Source organism: Mirounga leonina, unplaced genomic scaffold (genome assembly GCF_011800145.1).
Source record: "Mirounga leonina isolate KUSES-001 unplaced genomic scaffold, KU_Mleo_1.0 Mir_174, whole genome shotgun sequence".
Lineage (NCBI taxonomy): Eukaryota > Metazoa > Chordata > Mammalia > Carnivora > Phocidae > Mirounga > Mirounga leonina.
Window position 1 is genome coordinate 77087594 of NW_023270451.1, and position 19200 is coordinate 77106793.

A 19200-nucleotide genomic window follows, 5' to 3' on the forward strand; every position below is an offset into this window, starting at 1 on the left:
GCCCTTCCCCGAGGCATGCTGGGAGCTGTAGTCCGACCGCGGCTGCACCGGCAGGCCGCCAGGGTGGCCGGGAAGGCGGAGGGAGGAGGAGGATGGAGGCCTTGGTGAACCTGGCTCCTGGGCTGGGGGAGGGGACGATGGCCAGGAATGTAAACTGGAAAAAGGCAGTGAGAGAGAGGTAAGATATAATCTGGAGAGAAGTGCTATCTAGGTCATCTTTTTTCAGAAAAGCTTTACTCTGCTCTTTCTTTTTATTAAAAGTAAAACGCTACTAAGTTTGCTACTGAGTAGCCAGCCATAAGGGCATAAGACTTAGATTTTTGTTTAAATTAATTAAATGCAGTGGCCCCTGCAGGCGGCCAGTAATCTGCCGCTATCATTCACCGTTCTGCGCTCCACCCCCCCCAACCCAGTCAAACAGATGAATGTTAAGATCCTGACAGCCTCTCGAAAAATTTAAAGGCCTTAGGACACAGGACTTGCAAGTAAAATCTGCTGCCCTCCTGGGCTCTCTTTCAACTGTTGGGGAAATACAACTTTAAAAAGAAATCTCCTAACCCAGAAAACCTCTCCACGAAGAGAGCAGAGAAAGAAAACAGATTTACTGGGCGCCTGGGTGGCTCAGTCATTAAGCGTCTGCCTTCAGCTCAGGTCATGGTCCCAGGGTCCTGGGATCGAGCCCCGCATCGGGCTCCCAGCTCCGCGGGAAGCCTGCTTCTCCCTCTCCCGCTCCCCCTGCTTGTGTTCCCTCTCTCGCTGTGTCTCTGTCAAATAAATAAAATCTTTAAAAAGAAAACAGATTTACTACTGGATAAGCATTAAACCAGAACGTGATGCTCATTATGAACAATGAACTAACAGATTGCAAAAAGACAGGGGCGCCTGGGTGGCTCAGTTGGTTAAGCCACTGCCTTCGGCTCAGGTCATGATCCTGGAGTCCCGGGATCGAGTCCCGCATTGGGCTCCCTGCTCAGCGGGGAGTCTGCTTCTTCCTCTGACCCTCTTCCCTCTCATGCTCTCTCTCAAATAAATAAATAAAATCTTTGAAAAAAAAAAAAAAGACAGAAAGGAATCTCCCGCATATACAGCCAAGCATATACAACCCCTTACATGCATGTTTTCAGGATAAACCATCACCAGTCCTCAAACGAGAAGACTTGACAGGACATTTTGTTACATATAGTTGGTCCTAACTTTATCATGGTAATTGGGGAGACTGCCTATGTTGGCTTATTCAAAGGAGAAACAAACTCCTCATATCTTTAGGACAAGAGATAGTGTTGCAAGTTGGAGCAAGGCACCCACAGATGTTAGGCTTGGGAACTAGGGGCCTGGAGCACTCCCCGGATGTTTATTTCAAAAGCTGGCTCCTGGGTCCTGGAAAGATTCCTGATAGGAGACTGGCAAGAGATTATTTAGCCATTACGAAGCTATTCATCTATTTGAAAGGGACAAAGAAAGAAATTTTGAAAGAAAAAGAAAGAAAAGGGCAGGGTGGAGGTGGGGGTTCTTCTTTAGTTTCTCTTCCCTTCTTTTTTTTTTTTTAAAGACTTATTTATTTGACAGAGAGAGACACAGTGAGAGAGGGAACACAAGCAGGGGGAGTGGGAAAGGAGAAGCAGGCTTCCTGCGAAACAGGGAGACCCATGTGGGGCTTGATCCCATAACAACTGAGCCACCCAGGCGCCCCTCCCTTCCCTTTGCTATTTCTAAGGGAGAATTAAGCCTCTTATTTTCAATTTGTATTTGCCATGTGATGTCAGGGTGAGCAAAACCAAATCAGCCAAATGGTTCACTTTTCTTTTAAAAAATGTGGAGGGGTTCCTGGCTGGCTCAGTTGGTGAAGTATGCAACTCTTGATCTTGGGGTGGTGAATTCGAGCCCCATGTTGGGTGTAGAGATTACTTAATAAAATCCCTACACGTGCATATATGGAATATTATTCAGCCTTTAAAAGGAATGAAATTCTGACACACGCTACAACATAGATGAACCTGGAGAGCATTATGCTAAATGAAATAAGCCAGTCACAAAAGGACAGATATTGTATGATTCCATTTACATGAAGTACCTAGAGTAATCAAAATCATAGGGAGAGAAAGTAGGATCATGGTTAGTAGAAATGGGAGTTATTGTTTAATGGGTAGAGTTTCAGTTGGGGATGATGCAAAAGTTCTGGAGATGGATAGTAGTGATGGTTGCACAACAATGTGAATATGTTTAATGCCATTGAACAGAATCCTTCAAAATGGCTAAAATGGAGGCACCTGGGTGGCTCAGTCAGTTAAGCATCCAACTCTTGATTTCAGCTCAGGTCGTGATCTCAGGGTCGTGAGATGGAGCCCTTTGTTGGGTCCCACACTCAGCACAGAGTCTGCTTAAGATTCTCTCCCTTTCCCTCTGCCCCCCCCCACCCCAGCTCTCACTCTCTCTCTCTCTCAAAAAAAAAAAAAAAAAAAGCTAAAATGGTAAAGTGTACATATTGTGAAACATATGTGTGTACATGTACATATGTCTATGTATGCATGTGTGGAGAGGAATAAAATAAGTATAGGGTGCCTGGGTGGCTCAGTTAAGTGTCTGCCTTCAGCTCAGGTCATGATCCCAGGGTCTCCTTGCTCAGTGGGGGACTCCTTGCTCAGTGGGGAGTCTGCTCCTCCCTCTCCCTCTGCCCTCCCCTGGTTTGTGCTCTCTCTCTCTAGCTCTCTCTCAAATAAATAAATAAAATCTTTAAAAAAATAAATAAATAAAATAAAATAAGTATATAACCTGCGTCACTACCACCCAGGCCAAGAAGCCCACACCACACTCTGCACTCATAGTCATGTTGGCAGAAAGGGTCTGGTGGAGAAAGTCAGAATGGGGGAGACGGAATCTCTCTCTCTCCTTAACTTCCATAACCATCTAGGCATTTTACTATTTGATTATTTTTTTTTAAGATTTTATTTATTTATTTGCGAGGGAGAGAGAGAGAACATGGAGGGGGGAGGACAGAGGGAGAAGCAGGCTCCCCGCTGAGCAGGGAACCTGCCCGCAGGGCTCCATCCCAGGACCCTGAGATCATGACCTGAGCCAAAGGCAGACGCTTAACCAACTGAACCTCCCAGGCGCCCTAGACATTTTACTATTTGATTTCTACTTCTAGATGTTCTCCAAGTACTGGGGCTGAGTCAGCTGACTTTTTTTTTCTTCCCCAGTAACCATTACCAGAAGAAGAAACCGTTTTGACACCTAGCCTCACCGACATGCACATCTAACAGGTTTTATTTCCTGCCTCCCACCCATACAGGGTGCTGGATCTTGAACTATATGTCATTTTCAGTGCACAGACGTCTGCCTGTGACTCCCCAAGTGACAACGCGCCCCAGGTGCACTCGCCAGTGCTTTTGTTTTCTTGCTCTACCTGCCAGCACCGGGTTTATGACTCAAGAGAGGTTCCTGAAAAGTGATGTGTAAATGGAATATGGGGTAAGAGAAATTATAACTTACAGGTTTTCTGAAGGAATTACAGAAAGAAATGCTCTTGGAAAGTGAATAAACCCTCATCTATTTCAGTGCTTCTCGATCTTTTTAGACCCCAACCCACAGTAAGAGATACATTTTACATCACCTGGGTACATCCATGCATGGACACAACTGACCCAAACAGGGTACGAAACAGTACTTAGCCTTACCGCATGAGATACATTCTGAAATTCTGTCCTAGTTTCTTCTGTAAAAATGCTGGTTGCAGGCCACCTGGCTGGCTCAGTCGGCAGAGCACAATGCCTCTCAGTCTCGGGTCGTGAATTAAAAGCCCATGTTGGGCATGGAGCCTTCTTTAAAAAAAAAAAAATTGCTGGTTGCCACCCACAAAAAAAATGGATTTCATGACTCACTAATAGGTCTCAGCCCACAGTTTGAAAACACTATACCAATTTAAATATTTTATCAATCTGATGTTTCCATTTTGCACATGGTAGCTTAACTGCCTACACCTTACATTCTACATTATGGAGAAAATCTAGTCCCTAAGATATGATAAGCGGTGACTCTTCCAGACTCTGTGAGGGAAAAACTTAAGTTTTATGCTTTTACTGCCAGTAGGAGACTGATAAATTCTAGGTTTTCTCAGACCTAGAAATCAACCTTCATTCTGTGGTAGATTTTTTGAGGAAGGAAAACAAATGTTTTTCAGCTCTTTCTTCCCATGCAAGTTCAGAGTTGTTTTGTTTTTGGTTTTGTTTTGGTTTTTTAATCTTCTCTTTGGGTCGCCTCCTTTCTCTCCGTGGCTCCTCAGAAAGAGTTATTCAAGTCCACAAAACAGCCAAATGACTCAAGACCTAGATCTGTATTCTCCTTCACCTTGCCCCCCCTCAACTAGCCGCCCCCCACCCCAGCCAAACAAGGGACCCCAGGAAAAACCGGGGGGCAAGGACTGCAAAAGAGAAGGTGAGTAGAAGGAAGGAACAGGGTGGCTGAATAGTTAAGGGCTAGTCCTTGTCGTCTGGCTCTGCTAAGTGCCGAATGTCAGGAGGGCAAGTTGACTGCGTGGGGAGCACTGGCCAGCGCCTCGCCCTGCGCTTTGTACCCAACGGCAGCTGAGGCCAGGGCGGTGGGAGGGCTCGCGCTTTCCTTTCACTTTCTCAGGTCGCCAAGCCCGACACCTGGGGACCGAACACCAGCTCCCACCACTCCGACCAGGCCCGGAGGGAGGAAGAAAGGTGCGGAGGGCGGGGAAGGAAAACTAGGAGAATAAAGTAAACATTACCTGCCAGCAGAGGTGGGAGAGCGAGCCAGGTAAGCAACAGGTGAACCAGGAAGGTGAAGGCTACAGGATGCGGGGTGGAGGGCATCCGGCACCGGCGGGTGGGCACTGCTCATTTCTCCTTGCAGGGGGCGCCGGCTAAGGTAAAGAGGGCTTTTGTGAAAACAAACCCGGAGGACTTGCTTGGGGCAGGGGCAAGGTGGAAGTAAGGTCCCTCCCTGCTCAAGGTAGTGATATGACACCGGAAGTGGAATGGCCTTCTTTATTTGAAAAGCCAGAAGGAAAAAAGTGGTTTCATTGTGTCTTTTGTCTGCTGCATCATTTGCCAGAGGTGAGTTTCAGAGGCGTCCAAGAGAGGAATGGGAGCCTTCTTCATCTGTTTAAAGCTCAGGGTTTTCATGTACAGATTATGAGTCTGTGTGCTTTCTTATTTGTGTGATGATTCAGACCTGTCCTTTTCTGACTTTAGAGAAAACCAAAAAATAAAACTGGAAGAAATGGAGGAGGGTGTCATAAGGCAGGAGCAACGTGAAGCATGTCAAATTTAATCATCCAATGGGATAAGTTTTCATGTATTTTTATGAAACATTGGATGAGGAGACCCAACACAACATCATGTGAAGAACGGTTGAAAGGCCCAGGGATATTTGCCTTGAGGGGATATGTTTGCTGCCTCAGATTTCTGATGGGCTGTCATGTGGAATCGGAATCTGCCAAGTCCTGGCACAGCCCGAGGGGCAACAGATGGAAACCCCATGGAGGTAGAGTTCAACCCATGTAAATTACAGTTGGACATGCCAAGTGGATTCTTGCAGGAGGTAGTAAGTTCCCTGTGATCAAAGATATCAAAGTACAGGTAGATATTGAAGCAGAAATGCTGAGGTGGGAATAAAGTTTCAGGTGAGTGATTCTGTTGATCAGTGCCCCCCCAACCTGGATGGTCATCAGAATCACCTGGGAAGTGTGTGCCTGTGTGTGTGTGTCTTTAAATATATTTGGCAGATCTCGAATGGGCTCTAGCAATATATCTTTCTAAGTATCTCTTTCAGATAGTTGTGACATAATCAGTTTGGGAAACACTGTCATTAGAAACTTTAAGTTATTTCTCAGCCCAGAGTAAAATATGCCATAAACACTTGAAAACCATAGTTTTCATTTTGGGGTTTTTTGGGTTTTTTTTAAGTTTATTTTTAAGTGCTTTCTACACCCAACATGGGGCTTGAACTCACAACCCTGGGATCAAGAGTCATGTGCTCTACCAACTGAGCCAGCCAGGTGCTCCACGTAGTTTTCATCTTGAATATTCTCGAAATCGTAATTTCCTGGTCAAGAAAACCAGAAGAAAAAGGCCATGTCTCTCTTCCCCAAACTGACTTCTGTGTCAAATCTTGTCGGTCCTTGTTGCTGGTTGCCTGGACGGTCTGTCTTCTGTAGTTGGGAGTTTTCCTCCCCGTGGGAAGTGAAGCTAGGATGACAGCGAGGAGTGTTCTCCACCTGATGAATGGCAGGTGGGACACTCCCGTAGGCATCTCCCCTGCCATCCTCCTGCTCTGGGCGCTTGACAGAGCATGGGGTACTTCCTCGCCTCAGTGACTAAGATTTCAGTCAATGTTGTCATCTGAGAGTGTCGCTTGTGTGCTGGCCCCCACAGAGAATGGCAGTTAAACCTCTTCATTTTAAAGCAATGCCAACCCATGGAGACTAGGTGTGGGCATGTGGGGACAGCTCCCTTGTACCTGACCAGGAATTAATATCCTTCTCCCACAAGAATGCGAGTGCTATGAATGAACAACCTCTCTTTCTCTTGTCCTGTCCTACATCCCAAGTGCCTAGAACAGTGCCTGGTGCCTGATGGAACAGTGTCTAGTTCACTAAAAAGATGCTGGATTCCTTCTTTTCTTCCTAGGTCCATTCTAGGTGGCAAGGAGCCATGCAATTCTCCAGCTCATCCAGGGCAGCAGATGAGAATTTTGACTATTTGTTCAAGATTATCCTCATTGGGGATTCCAATGTGGGGAAGACGTGTGTGGTACAGCATTTCAAATCTGGGGTCTACACAGAGACACAGCAGAACACGATTGGGGTGGACTTCACTGTGCGCTCCCTTGAGATCGATGGCAAGAAAGTGAAGGTCAGAAAGGCTCGGGGTTGGCTCCTCCTCTCTTAGCTAGAGTTTTGTTTTTGTTTTTTTTTAAGATTTTATTTATTTGAGAGAGAGCATCAGCAGGGGGGAGGGGTAGAGGGAGAAGCAGATCCCTACTGAGCAAGGAGCCAACGTGGGGCTCCATCCCAGGACCCTGGGATCATGACCTGAGTCGAAGGCAAATGCCCAACTGACTGAGCCACCCAGGTGCCCCTTAGGTAGAGTTCTTAACACCATAACACATGCCTGAGGAATAAAAGATTTAAATATAAAACATGAAGTCATAGGAATACCAGAAAAAAAGACCATTGAAATATTTATTTTTATCATTGTGGGATGGGGAAATCAGCCTTTTTTTTTTTTTTAAGATTTTATTTATTTGAGAGAAAGATTGAGAGAACGAGTGGGAGGAGGGGCAGAGGGAGAAGCCAACTAGCCGCAAGCAGGGAGCCTGATGCAGGACTCAATCCCTGAGATCATGACCTGAGCCAAAGGCAGATGCTTAACTGACTGAGCCACCGAGGCACCAGCAGTCTTTTTTTTTTTTTTTTTAAGATTTTATGTATTTATTTGAAAGAGAGAGAGCAAAGCGGGGGAGAGGGGTATGAGGAAGCAGAGAGAGAGGGAGAGGAACAGGCAGACTCCCTGCTGAGCGCAGAGCCCAATGCAAGGCTGATCCCAGGACCCCAAGATCATGACCCAAGCCGAAATCAGACGCTTAACTGACTGAGCCACCCAGGCGCCCCAGGAAATAAGCCTTTTAAGACAAGAACCCAGAAGCCATAAAAGAAAAGATTGCTCAATCATAACTACCTAAAGGCCAAGTTTCTATATCTCTATATAATGATATAAAGGTCAAATTTCTACATCCACAAAAATACCATAAACAAAGTCAAAAGATGAATGACAAACTGTAAAGAAATACTTGCAAATATGGAACTGACAAAAGGCTAATTTCTTTAACATAAAAGGAGCCCCAATAAATATCTAAGAAAAAGACTAACAACCAAATACAAAAAGTAGGCAATCCACAGATTGGACACAATTGCTATTTCATAAATTCGATAAGAACTAGTTCAGAAATTCATGTCAAGATATAAAGGTGCCCATCCTCACTCATGATTTTAAAAGTGCAAATTTGAATCAAAAACCAATGATGTAATGTATGGTGATTAACATAACATAATAAAATTTAAAAAATAAAAATAAAAGTGCAAATTCAAATAACAGTGAGAGACTTTTACCCATCTGGTTAGAAAAGATCAGAAAGTGTTGGTGAAAGTGTTGGTGAAAATGTAAAGCTTGGGATCTTTATTAAATAAAAACAACTGTAAAAAGACATTTTGGAGACAATCAAGAGAATTTTAACATATTAGATGATACCAAGGAGTTAGTGAGAAGCTGATCAGCAGTGATTAGGGCATTGTGCTTCTGTATGAAAATGTCTACTTTTGACACAAATGAAATGACATGACGTCTGGGATTCACCCAGGTCAGTAACACCTCAGGGGCGCCTGGGTAGCTCAGTGGTTGAGTGTCTGCCTTTGGCTCAGGTCATGATCTCAGGGTCCTGGGATCGAGCCCCGCATCGGGCTCCCTGCTCAGCGAGGAGCCTGCTTCTCCCTCTCCCACTCCCCCTGCTTGTGTTCCCTCTCGGTGTGTCTCTGTCAATAAATAAATAAACTTCTTTAATAAAAAATAAATAAAATAACACCTAGGGGCTAGATGAAGCAAGAGTGGTGAAATCTTGATAATTACTGAGTCTGGATATTGGCTATATGAGGGTTCCTTGCTTTATTCTCTCTAGTTTGGGGTACGTTTGCATCTTTCTTTAGGGGCTCTTGGCTGGCTCAGTCGGTAGAGCATGCGACTCTTGATCTCAGGGTCATGAGTACAAGCCCCACATTGGGTGCCGAGTTTACTTAATGAAGTAAAGAATTAATTAATTAGTATATTTTATAAATAGTGTGAGAGAGTGAACAAACGGGTACCCTCAGACACAGTGGGAGGGTGTACAATCAGGTGCCCCAGGCGTGGGATGGTCACTGAGAAGGTATTATCATAAGGACACTCCTAAACAGACACAGCTGAGTGGTCCTTTAAAATCAGAACGGTTCAGCCAGTGTTATCACCTTGAGTGGGATCAACGAGCAGGTTCCAAAGGTTGACCCCGAAATCTAGACAAAGGGATGATGGAGGTAAAAAGGTCAAGAACACCAGACCTATGACATTGGGTCCACCTCTCCGACTAAAGTGTCCCTTAGGTGGTGGCTCCCAAACCTGAAAGCACATCCAAATCACCCTGAGGAGCAAAAGGAAACACGGATCCCTGGGCCCCACTCCTGACCTACTGAATATCTCCAAGTGAGACCCAGGAAACTGCCTTTTTCGGACGAAGGAGGTGAGCAAGCTGCCATCAGGCGCGGGAACTCCTGATGCAGACCCCCCTTTCCTGCCCTCTTCCAGATGCAAGTGTGGGACACGGCGGGCCAGGAGCGCTTCCGGACCATCACTCAGAGCTACTACCGCAGTGCCCACGCCGCCATCATTGCCTACGACCTCACCCGACGGTCCACCTTCGAGTCTGTTCCTCACTGGATCCACGAGATAGAAAAATACGGAGCGGCGAACTTGGTCATTATGCTGATTGGTATGGCGTTTTCAAAGCATTTGGCTTTTCTTTCCTGGGCCCCTCTGCGGATGCTCAGGTTTTTGTGTGTTTCTGATGGCAAGGGAACGTGAAATCATAAAAGTGCAGGTGGTAGACGGGACCTCACAAAGCGGCCCCCAAACTCCCACCAGATTCACTGGAGAATGTGGGTGGTGGGGTGTGAACTTGTTAATAATACGGTTTCCAAGGCCCCACCTTAGAGTGTCTGGTCCCAGACACCTGGGATGGGGCCCGGGCTACTCAATGAAGGCATCATATCCCAACTGATTTGATGCAAATGTGTGTAGACCACACAGGAAATCCCCTGGAGGCTGAGGTTCACAACATCAAACAGCTCCAAATCCCCAAGGGAGCCACTCACAGGCCTGGGACCGCACCCATGAATGACTCCTTTACAACTGCTAGGATCCTAAGCAAATCTTAACGACAAACCACCATCAAAATTAACAGCAACTTCAACTGCACAAAGGAAACGGCCGGCTTAACGTGAGCGGTCCTACTGCATGTTCAGAAGGTGTACATTTCCATCCCTTCTCAGTAGTTTGAGTTTTGCAAACAGAGCTGCCTTTTCCTTCCTCCTATGAACACGACTATTAACTAAGTGGCTGTTTCATTTTGGCAAGATGGTTTAGGCCCTTGCTCCTCAAAGTGCGGTCTGTGGGCCAGCAGTTACCCGCCAGAGTTTGTGAAAAGTGCAAGATCTTAGGCCACATCCCACACTTCCTGAATCAGAATCTTCATTTTAAGAGGATCCTAAGGAGATTCATAGGCAAATGGAAGTTTACACAGAACAAGTCTAGACAGTGAGCTGTGAGACTCTCATGAGAAAGAGCTAAACACACCGTGTTTAATGGCTAATTCATCCTCTGACAAGCATGTCCTAGCCCTGTGGCCAGACACCCTCTGAGCCTTGTTCCTGATCTATAAGATGTGACTAATACTTAATGGGTTGTGGTAAAACTTTAATGAGATACTGTATATAAATTGCTTAGCAGTGCCTGGCACCAAGTAAGTGTTTAATAGACCGTAGGATGTGTTCTAGGAAGTTTGTTTGAGGAACGGTCTCCTCTATGTTCCAAATAATTCAGGGCTTAGAGGGGAGGGTGCAAGTTCCCAGGACCTAGGAAGAGCCAGCGATCAAGCCCCAGCCAGAGCAGGAGACACAGTGGGGCCAGCCTGCTTCTCCCCCTCCCCAACCCCCCTACCCCCCCCACCCCCCCCCCCCCGCCGCCCTGCCCCCCACCACCACCGGCCGGGACCTGTGCACCCCCCTCCAGGGCTGGGCCCTGGGAGCCAGCCCCTTTGTGCTGTATTGTGCACCTGTTCCCTCTCTCAGCTGCTTCTCACGCCTTACTCGTGGAATCCCTCAAAACATCATCTCCGACCTGCTCCGGCCACAGACCTCATTCTCTCAGTATCTCCTTGCTCACAAGGCAATCCCCGTTCCTTCTTTTCATGGCAAAGCATGACCCAGGCTGCTGGTCAACCCAAGGACGGGCAGGTGCGGGGCAAGGTGCCTACCTGAGACCAAGAGCTGGGCCCCGATGGTGAAGGTGGTCACAGGATGCAAAGCCTGGCCACAGGCGGGTCCTAGAAGAGGTCACTGGCACGTGTTCTGAGCACATCTAGCCCATTCATTATTAGTGCCATGATTCCAGAAAGGGCGTTTTGATTCATAGTTCGGCTCCTGTCGTATGCACAGACTTGAAGGGAGCTCATGCCGTTCCTCTAACTTGAGAAACAAAGTCATTCCAAGAGCCTAGAGTGCGCTCCCTCCTTCCTGCTACCTCAGATCCAAAGTCCCAGATTCCACAGTCTGCTGCCAAAGTAGATGCCCCTCAGCTTCCGTCCCCTCGTTTTCTCCGAGGGGCTTGTCCCACATGGCAGAAAGCAGGGGGGAGAGATTAGTGAGGCTTCCCCACGGAGGGCACCTCGTCTCTCTGGGAGGAGCGAGATGCCTCTCTCCTGTAGCTTCTCACCCAAAGGCCCCGTTGGGACCAGAAACTTTTGTGATTTGACTTCTGGTATAAAGGACACTTCTACAAGCAGAGTTCAGAGTTCGAGGAATAAGCACTGACCCCAAAAGAGCTGTATTTCTTCCCCAACAACCACTTCTGGGAACAACGAAAAGGAGGATGCTCACGAGGTGTCCTGCATCCTTCAGGATAGCAGGGCCCCACCCTTGGGGTGTGAGGACCAGGGGCCGTGCTAGGGAGATGCTGGTGACAGGTGACATTAAACGCTTAGCCGATCCACGTACAATTCTGAGCCCTCGGAGTCACTGCATTTAACTGGACTTTGGAGTCAGACAGATTGGGGTTCAGAGCTCCTTCTCTGCCTTCCCTTCTGAACTTGGACTCGTTGCTCTCTCTAAATTTCTATTTCCTCATCTATGAAACAGATACCTGCTTCAGGTGTACTGTTGAGTTGAATGGATATATCTGAAGCACTTAGCGTGGTGCTAAGACCTCAGTAAGGGGAAGCCATTATTTCCTGGTGGAGCAAAGATGAGGCTCTGCTGTGCTAGCTGGAGGGGCTCAGAGGCCCCCCCGGGGGGAGAGCGGAGCCAACGGGGAGGGACATCCATGACCTCCGGGGCAGAAGGAAACCCCACCAGGGGTAGCTCCCAGAGAAAGGACAAGGGTGGAAAACGTGCATCTAAGGGGAATGAAGACGTTCTGATCACACTAAGTTTTCCCAGGAAGGTGGACTGGATCTCTTTTCCATTAAATTCCTGTGCTCCCAACAATGAAGTAGTTGTTCCTTGGGGCCTGGAAGCCTGCAAGGCAAAGCTGCATGCCCCCAGGAACACTTCCCTTCTGAGCTATCTTTGGAAGACAAAGCCTTTTCTCCAATGTCCTGGGCCTCCCTCGATGACTCTCCCCCCAGCACTCTCCTTAACTGCTAATTCCTCTGCAGCAGACACAGATGGGGCAGAGGAGGAGGTAACAAATGCTAAGATGGGGGCACCTGGGTAGCTTAGTTGGTTAAGCATCTGCCTTCAGTTCAGGTCATGATCCCGGGGTCCTGGGATCGAGCCCCGCATCGGGCTCCCTGCTCAGTGGAGAGCCTGTTTCTCCCTCTCCCTCTGCCTCTCCCCCTGCTTGTGCTCTCTCTCACGCTCTCTCCCTCTAGATCGCTCTATCTCAAGTAAAATAAAATCTTTTAAAGAATGCTAAGATGTGGGGCGCCTGGGTGGCTCAGTTGGTTAAGCGACTGCCTTCGGCTCAGGTCATGATCCTGGAGTCCCAGGATCGAGTCCCGCATCAGGCTCCCTGCTCGGCAGGGGGTCTGCTTCTCCCTCTGACCCTCCTCCCTCTCATGCTCTCTGTCTCTCATTCTCTCTCTCTCAAATAAATAAATAAAATCTTAAAAAAAAAAAAAAATGCTAAGATGTTGCAGGATTTCCAGGAATCTCACAGCTGTTGTGGTATCTACACCCTAGTCTGTCATTCCTTACAACCATCTCTGCCTCACTTTACGATTGGTTCTAGAAATGCCCCCAAAGATGATCAGGATGTGTCAGTTTAGGACACAGACTTTCACACAAATGTCAGAGAGCTGATTGTGCACCGATTTGTACTGCTCCTTCTCTCCGGCCATTTACCGGAAGACCAGCCCCTTGGTAGTGTCCCTGTGTTTAAAATCCTTGGTGGACCCCCACTGCCCCCAAGATAGCATACAAATTCCTGAGCACAGCCTACAAGCACCCCGCTTTCCTCCTCCAGAAGGCTGGCTCTTATCTTTGCCTCATCCCTTCTGCTGTTTGTGGCCTCCCAGCTCTTAGTACCCCCCATGAGAGGGAGGGGTCAGGAGCCAATTTCCTTTATAGGTTATACGGGATGTTCTCCTGACTTCCCTCGGCACCTGCTATCTGTCCCCTTAGGATTTCAGGCAAACCTTCCACTTTAACTGCTGCTATATTTCCAAGTCCACGGTCTCTCAGCAAAAACCCTTTGTGCCTAAGAGTTCAGCCTTCAGAATCTGTCAGATTTTAGAAGAATGCATTCTATGTCATGTACCACCCTCAGTAGGTCTGGGCCAACACCCCAAGGTCAAATGCCTGCTTACTTAGGCAGTGCAGTGAAATGTGTGACATAGTCCTACAAAGCAGGTTGAATAAAAACCTCAAATGCCAGTTTAGGGCAGATGTTACTGTCAGAGGAATTGCCAAATACACTTAGGGGTTTCCGAGGTTTTTGGGTTTGGGAAATGTGGACAAGGGATTATACACCTGTAGTACTAACAACTGTTGCCATTCACCTGGTCCTTGACCTATATTATTTCGTGGCCTATCTCAGATCAGAAAATTCCTGTACAGTTGTTGAACTGCCTGTGTGTCTGTCTTGTCTCCGTAACAAGATGAGGCACTCCTTCCTTCGGGGCAGGAACATCTCTGGGTGCCCAACACACAGCCCTTACTTAGCAAGCAAGGATTTGGATTACAAGGGGCAAACACACGGTTTCTTTCCCTACCACCAGGTGTCCCGGCTCATTGTGAGGTGTGTGGAGGGGCTGGGCACTGGGCAGACAGTGCTGCTGACCTGCCCTGGCAATGGGGCAGGTTGGCGGAGCAGGTCATAAAAGGCAGAAACAGTGCCACTGAGCCCAGCACCTACAGTTCAAAGTGAGGGATGCAAGGAGCTCCCACTCCTACAGCATCCCTCCACATCCCACCCCCCCAAGAGGCTCTCACCGCTGCCTTCCAGAAGCAGAGCTGTGCCCTGAGCTTCAGCCTCCCGGGCTATGCATATGCATGCAGCTGTCTTGAAGAGATGTGCCTGAGTTCGTTTCCAGGGGCTGCTGTGACAAATTACCAAACACCGAGCAGCTTAAAATCGTGGGAGGGTGTTCCCACTCAATTCTGGAGGTCAGAAATCTGAACTCGGTATCACTGGGCCAAAATCAAGGCGTCCGCAGGGCCGCACGGCTCCGGGGGTTCCAAGGGAGCATCTGTTCTTTGCCTCTTTCCGCTTCTGGTGGCTGCCAGCACTCTGTGCTGTGGCCACAACATCTAGTGTGTACGTCCCTCTTCATCTTACCTCCTGTGTGTGTGTGACGTCTCCCCCCACCCCCCAGTCCACTCATCAGGGTACCTGTGGCTGTATTGGGGCCCATCCAGCTAATCCAGGTTCATCTCCCCATCTTGAGATTCTTAATAACATCTGCAAAGACCCATCTTCCAAATAAGGTGACATTCAGTTTCCAGGGATTAGAACCCGGTATCTTTGGGAGTCAGTTTTCAGCCCAGCCCAGTAGGTAGGTGGTGTCTCAGACTGAACACAGTTGTAAGAAAGGTTCCTTCAGCCCTGAGCCAACATTGCCTGGGGGATGGAGTCCTGCAGCCTGCAGCCTGGGTCTGCATTAGCAAGCCCTACTTTAGCCTACTTAAAAAAAAAAAAAATTATTTTTAGGTAATCTCTACACCCAATGTGCAGCTCGAATTTACAATCCTGAGATCAAGAGTCCCATGCTCTACCAACTGAGCCAGCCAGGCGCCCCTGAGTAGACATTTTTTTAAAAAGATTATGTTTATTTATTTGAGAGAGCGAGCATGAGTGGGGGGGAGGAGCAGAGGGACAAGCAGACTCCACGCCGAGCATGGAGCCTGACATGGGGCCTGATCCCACACCCCGAGACCATGACCTGCATTGAAATCAAGAGTTGGCCGCTGGGGCGCCTGGCTGGCTTAGTCGGTTAAGTGGCTGCCTTCAGCTCAAGTCATGATCCCAGGGTCCCAGGGTCCCAGGGTCCCAGGGTCCCAGGGTCCCAGGGTCCCAGGGTCCTGGGATTGAGCCCCACATCGGGCTCCGTGCTCCAAGGGAAGCCTGCTTCTCCCTCTCCCACCCCCCCTGCTTGTGTTCCCTTTCTCACCGTCAAATAAAATCTTAAAAAAAAAAAGAGTTGGCTGCTTAACCAACTGAGCCACCCAGACGCCCCCTAAATAGATATTTTTAATTTCAATATATGTCAATCCATCAGTCTTTCCCCAGTGATACAGTGCACTCCTTTGCATGCACACACATGCAAAGGAGTGCACTGTATCAGTGGGGAAATCTGAATAAGCTCTATGGGATGTACCAATGGTAATTTCCTGGTTTTGATGTCAGACGATCATTCCCCAAGAGGTTACCAGTGGGGAAACTGGATGAACAGTACCCTAGACCTCCCTGAAGGACCTCCTTCAACAACCTGTGAGTCTATAATTGTTTCAAAATGAAAAGTTTTAAAGGTTTTCATGGTGGGGAGGGTTAATTATGGGGGAAAAGGGTCTAAGAAGGCTCCTTTATGAGAAAAAACAAGTTGAGAAACACTGGTCTGGCCCATCTTAATTACAGTAGCTTTGTAATAAATCCTGATGTCTGGTAGAACAAATCCTGCAGGAAAACAATTTTACCTTTAGATTCCTGCCTCAGAGAAATCAAAGTCCAATGATTGGATGCATGTAGGGTTGAAGTGGAAAAGCAAAAGAGACGGGTCACTCTTCCTTCTATAACCAGTCCTGGGCCATGCTCACAAAACCCTTCACTGAACTTTCTGGGGTAATAGGGAATGTTCTATATCCTGAGGGGAATGATGGTTACAGAGCATATACATTTGTCAGAATTCATGAACTGCACACTTAAAGTCTGCCTCCTGTTATATTTAAGTTGTAGCTAAATCCTGCATTATTCATTTCGTACCTTCAATCCGGCAAATCCTCATCACAAGCTCCTCAGCTAGCCCAGGCCACCTGCTTGTGGATCCCACAGTATCCAACCCTTTGTGGTTTGGAAAAGAGAGCAGAAAGAGAAACAAGATTTGAAGGAGTAACAGAGAAGCCCGAGACACCCTCTCCGGCACAAGCTTTACCTAGTTAGACTTAGAAGGAAGGAATGACTGTCCCTCCGTAGAACGTAGAGGCTCCACCTGTCCCTGCCAATAAAACACACACCTCCGGCCCGTTTCTCACAGCTCCTCAGGATCTCATCTGACAGTGAATTAAGACAGTGGCTCTTTTTCCGTCGATCCGTGGTTTCATTTTCAGTAAATCTGCCCACAATGGCTGTTTAGGAATGAATCACGCATGAATACTGTTGAACTAAAATGTTTCTATTAAAGGTTCATTAAAAAAAAAAAACACAGATTCAGTTCCTCCATGGAATATTTGCTTCTTTCTTGCTCCCAGGGAACAAATGTGACCTGTGGGAAAAACGGAATGTCCTGTTTGAGGATGCCTGCACACTGGCTGAGAAGTACGGCCTCCTTGCTGTTTTAGAAACATCTGCCAAAGAGTCTAAGAACATAGACGAGGTCTTCATGCTGATGGCCAGGGAGCTGATCACCCGCAACAGCCTGCACTTATTTGGGGAGAGCACCCTGAACAGCCTGGCCCCGGATTCTAGGCCGGTCCTTGTGGCCCAGGGTCCGAAGGAGAAGACCCACTGCATGTGCTGAAGACGTTCACGAGGCCAGTTGCAGCCACTGGATGCCACGTCTGATGCTGAAGGTAGCTGGATACCCTGTTGTCTGCCACTTAGCATCTCAGACCAAAGCACAGACTTGCCGCTGGGCCTTAACCCTTTCCTCCAGGATGGGGAGCACTTTGCCTGGAATCACACCAGAGGCCAGACCTGCTGACCCCGAGTAAAGCCACACCACTGTTTCTCTTGGTTCTGTTTCAGACTTGAGGCACAGGGGTAGGAGGACAAGGTCTACTCTTTATCCTTCCATTTTGTCTCCCCAACGCTTCCAACCAGTTTCTACTGAATTTTGCTTCTCGCTTGAAGAAGGTAGTGAAGAAAGAATAAAGGAGGGATATCAAGAGAGGGGAGAGGATGTTTAGAACATTCCAGAGCTGTTTAAAACAGCTGGGGTGCGGGGTGGGGGGGATGTGGAAAAAAAGCCTGCAGTGATAAACCAGAACGCTGTTAACTTTTGCTTCCCGACGTTCACACCTCAGGTCTTTAGTTTGGGAGCAAAGCCTTTGACATCGAGACCATAAATACTGTCTTGCCAAATGGTCAAGAGCCATGTGATGGAGACAGAATTGGATCTCACTCTATCCTAGTGGGGCTGATGTGACCACCTTCCTAGAATGTGGGAGATGCCAACAATTTCCTTCTAAAATACCAGATTATCTGCTGGATAAAAACCCGCTTCTGAAATGAAATTCAGTTGGCTCACAGATGAATGTCAAGCCAATATTGACCTTGCTGTGTGGCCCCCATGCATGCCTTGTACCTTCCAGAACCTGTGGATAATAAACATTGTTTTTTCAAAGTTCCCTGATGGTTGTTGCTGGGGCACATCTTGTAATCATAACAAGAACCACAAGGGCTGAGGGGCGCCTGGGTGGCTCAGTCGTTAAGCATCTGCCTTTAGCTCAGGTCATGATCTCAGGGTCCTGGGATCGAGCCCCGCATCAGGCTCCCTGCTCGGCGAGAGGCCTGCTTCTCCCTCTCTCACTCCCCCTGTTTGTGTTCCCTCTCTCGCTATGCCTCTCTCTGTCAAATAGATAAATAAAATCCCTAAAAAAAAAAAAAAAAAAAAGAACCACAAGGGCTGGTCCAACCACAACAATGGCTCTGAACCAGGAAAAGTCTGTGGGGACTCACCTCAGCACTACCCAGAGGCTGAGCCCAGCACAAAACAGATAACCACTAACTACGTGTGGCTTGAGTATTGAAATGTGGCTAATTCGAATTTGAGATGAGCTCTAAGTGCAAAATACACACCAGATTTTGAACACTTAGTACAAAAAAAAAAAAAAAAGAGTATAAAGAATCTTACAGGGGCACCTGGGTGGCTCAGTCATTAAGCGTCTGCCTTCGGCTCAGGTCATGATCCCAGGGTCCTGGGATCGAGTCCCACATCGGGCTCCCTGCTCAGCGGGGAGCCTGCTTCTCCCTCTCCCACTCCCCTTGCTTGTGTTCCCCATCTCACTGTCTCTCTCTCTGTCAAATGAATAAATAAAATCTTAAAAAAAAAAAAGGAATCTTACAATAATTTTATATTGATTATATTTTGAAATATTTTAGATACACTAGGTTAAATAAACATTTTATTAATGTTTCACCTGGTTTTTTACTTTTTTAAATGTGGCTACTAGAAAAATTTAAATTACATACGTGGTTCACACCATACATCTTATCAGATGGTACAATGAAGCAATGCCCCTCAAAGTGTAGTTCGCCAACCAGACGTGTAAGCGTGGCCAGGGGATGCTGGTTACCGATTCTTGAGCCCTGTGACTGATGGAATCAGACTCTTTTCAGAAATCCACGTTCACCCAAGCTTGCCGGGTGATTCTTCCCCACACTGAAACTTTCAAATTGCTACTGTATAGAGGTTGGAGGGGTTAGGAGGAAGATCATAGAGAAGTAATCACATTTTAATTCATTTCACGATATATTGGTTGGACCTACCTTTAGGAAGCATGAGGGAAATCTAGTTCTATGCCAGAGAGAATACATGCATCAGAGCAGATCAACCTCTTTCATCTTCATGTTATTGTTCTGAAGGAAGGGTTAAGCACAGCAGAACCTCACAGGCAGATCAGGAATGTATCCGTACTAAAGCCACTGCATGATTTTCCGAGGAAGCAAGAAGCAGACAGTCATTAGAAAGGGTAAGGAAAATTGAGTAGGTCAGGGGAGA

The 19200-nt window shown here is 47.4% G+C and overlaps 1 protein-coding gene across 2 annotated transcripts; it reads left to right on the forward strand.

Moving 5' to 3' along the window:
- The first annotated feature begins 98 nt into the window (after positions 1–98).
- Positions 99–17988, forward strand: RAB19 (RAB19, member RAS oncogene family). 2 transcript variants are annotated; one of them, XM_035021230.1, is made up of 7 exons: positions 99–178; positions 3323–3468; positions 4280–4431; positions 4630–4779; positions 6654–6878; positions 9357–9540; positions 16730–17988. In XM_035021230.1, exons 5-7 carry the CDS (start codon positions 6678–6680, stop codon positions 16996–16998), a joined length of 654 nt encoding a protein of 217 aa, XP_034877121.1. In that variant the 5' UTR covers positions 99–178; positions 3323–3468; positions 4280–4431; positions 4630–4779; positions 6654–6677; the 3' UTR covers positions 16999–17988. The 2 variants fall into 2 exon arrangements, with proteins under 2 accessions (XP_034877121.1, XP_034877119.1); XM_035021228.1 differs by having other exon boundaries at positions 4280–4779.
- The last annotated feature ends 1212 nt before the right edge of the window (positions 17989–19200 follow it).